The sequence below is a fragment of the Arachis ipaensis genome, chromosome B08, assembly GCF_000816755.2.
Source record: "Arachis ipaensis cultivar K30076 chromosome B08, Araip1.1, whole genome shotgun sequence".
In the NCBI taxonomy this organism is placed as follows: Eukaryota; Viridiplantae; Streptophyta; class Magnoliopsida; order Fabales; family Fabaceae; genus Arachis; species Arachis ipaensis.
In genome coordinates, this window is record NC_029792.2 from 114,386,687 (window position 1) to 114,387,743 (window position 1,057).

General features: G+C 21.6%; 2 protein-coding genes across 2 annotated transcripts in view; both read right to left on the minus strand.

The window, feature by feature from the left end:
* LOC107613595 (naringenin 8-dimethylallyltransferase 2, chloroplastic-like) overlaps nt 1-1,057 on the minus strand; it is a 45,024-nt gene that overhangs the window by 6,287 nt on the left and 37,680 nt on the right. The gene's annotated exons all lie outside the window — the stretch shown is intronic.
* LOC107611439 (naringenin 8-dimethylallyltransferase 2, chloroplastic-like) overlaps nt 714-1,057 on the minus strand; it is an 8,750-nt gene continuing 8,406 nt past the window's right edge. The window contains exon 11 of the mRNA XM_021108313.1: nt 714-719. Coding sequence (XP_020963972.1) covers nt 714-719 — 6 coding nt within the window. The remainder of the gene's footprint in view (nt 720-1,057) is intronic.

The following is a 1,057-nucleotide window of genomic DNA, read 5'->3' on the forward strand; positions in this document are numbered from 1 at the left end:
TTATTTATTCAAATTAACTTTGAAATATAAGTATATAACTAATAAATAAATTATGGACGGATCACGGAAAATGAAAATAGATTAAAAACAAATGGAAATTTCCCGTCCCTAATACGGATTGAAGATCAATTTTAATCACAAAATATAACCATTCAAGTCGATAATAGCAGTGATCACAGAATATTTTTACATAATTTTTTCTTTTAGAAAAAGGAAAACTAGATCAGATACTGTTAAAAATTAATTATAGTATAAACTTTTTAATATAAATTAGATACTATTTATGAAAATTAATAAGACTTGAACATGCGTGTGTGTATATAAGTAAAGTATTGTTTTTGTTCTTAATATTTGGGATAAGTTTTAAAGTTGTTTCTAATGCTTAAATCGTTCTATTTAAGTCCCTATCATTTTAAAATCATCTATGTTATTGTGTTGTTAGTGATATGTTAATAGAATTGTTAGTAGAATAACATTGAGATAATTTTAAAATATTAAGGATTTAAATAGATCGAAAACGATGAGAATAAAATGATATATGAGTCTTAGAAAATTACCAAATTAAGTAAAATAAAAATGAATCTTAATGAAATAAATTGCATTATAAATTCAATAATCTTACTCATGTTTCAAAAATGATTGGTAGATAAACTTTAGAAAAAAAAAAGAGCATGATAATGATACAATAAATTATAAATTATACATTTTTGTCTCTAACACTGCATTTGTTTACAGGCCAGGATACTAAGATAGGAATATAGAGACACAAAATCGTATTTGACAGATGAGATATTGACAGAGACATTATATCCAGAGACACTGCATTAATGTATTTAATTTTGTGTCTATCCTAATAAGAAGGATACAGAGACACTAACAATAGACACAATTTATTTTTTATTTTTTCTTTCATTATTCTTGTTAATTTTTCATAATTATATTTTTTATTATTATATTTTTCTTTCTAAAATTTTTGTATAAAAAAAAGAGTAAATTATTTTTTTATAATATATTTTAGTTTGTCACAAAATAAAATATAAGAATATTAATTTTTATA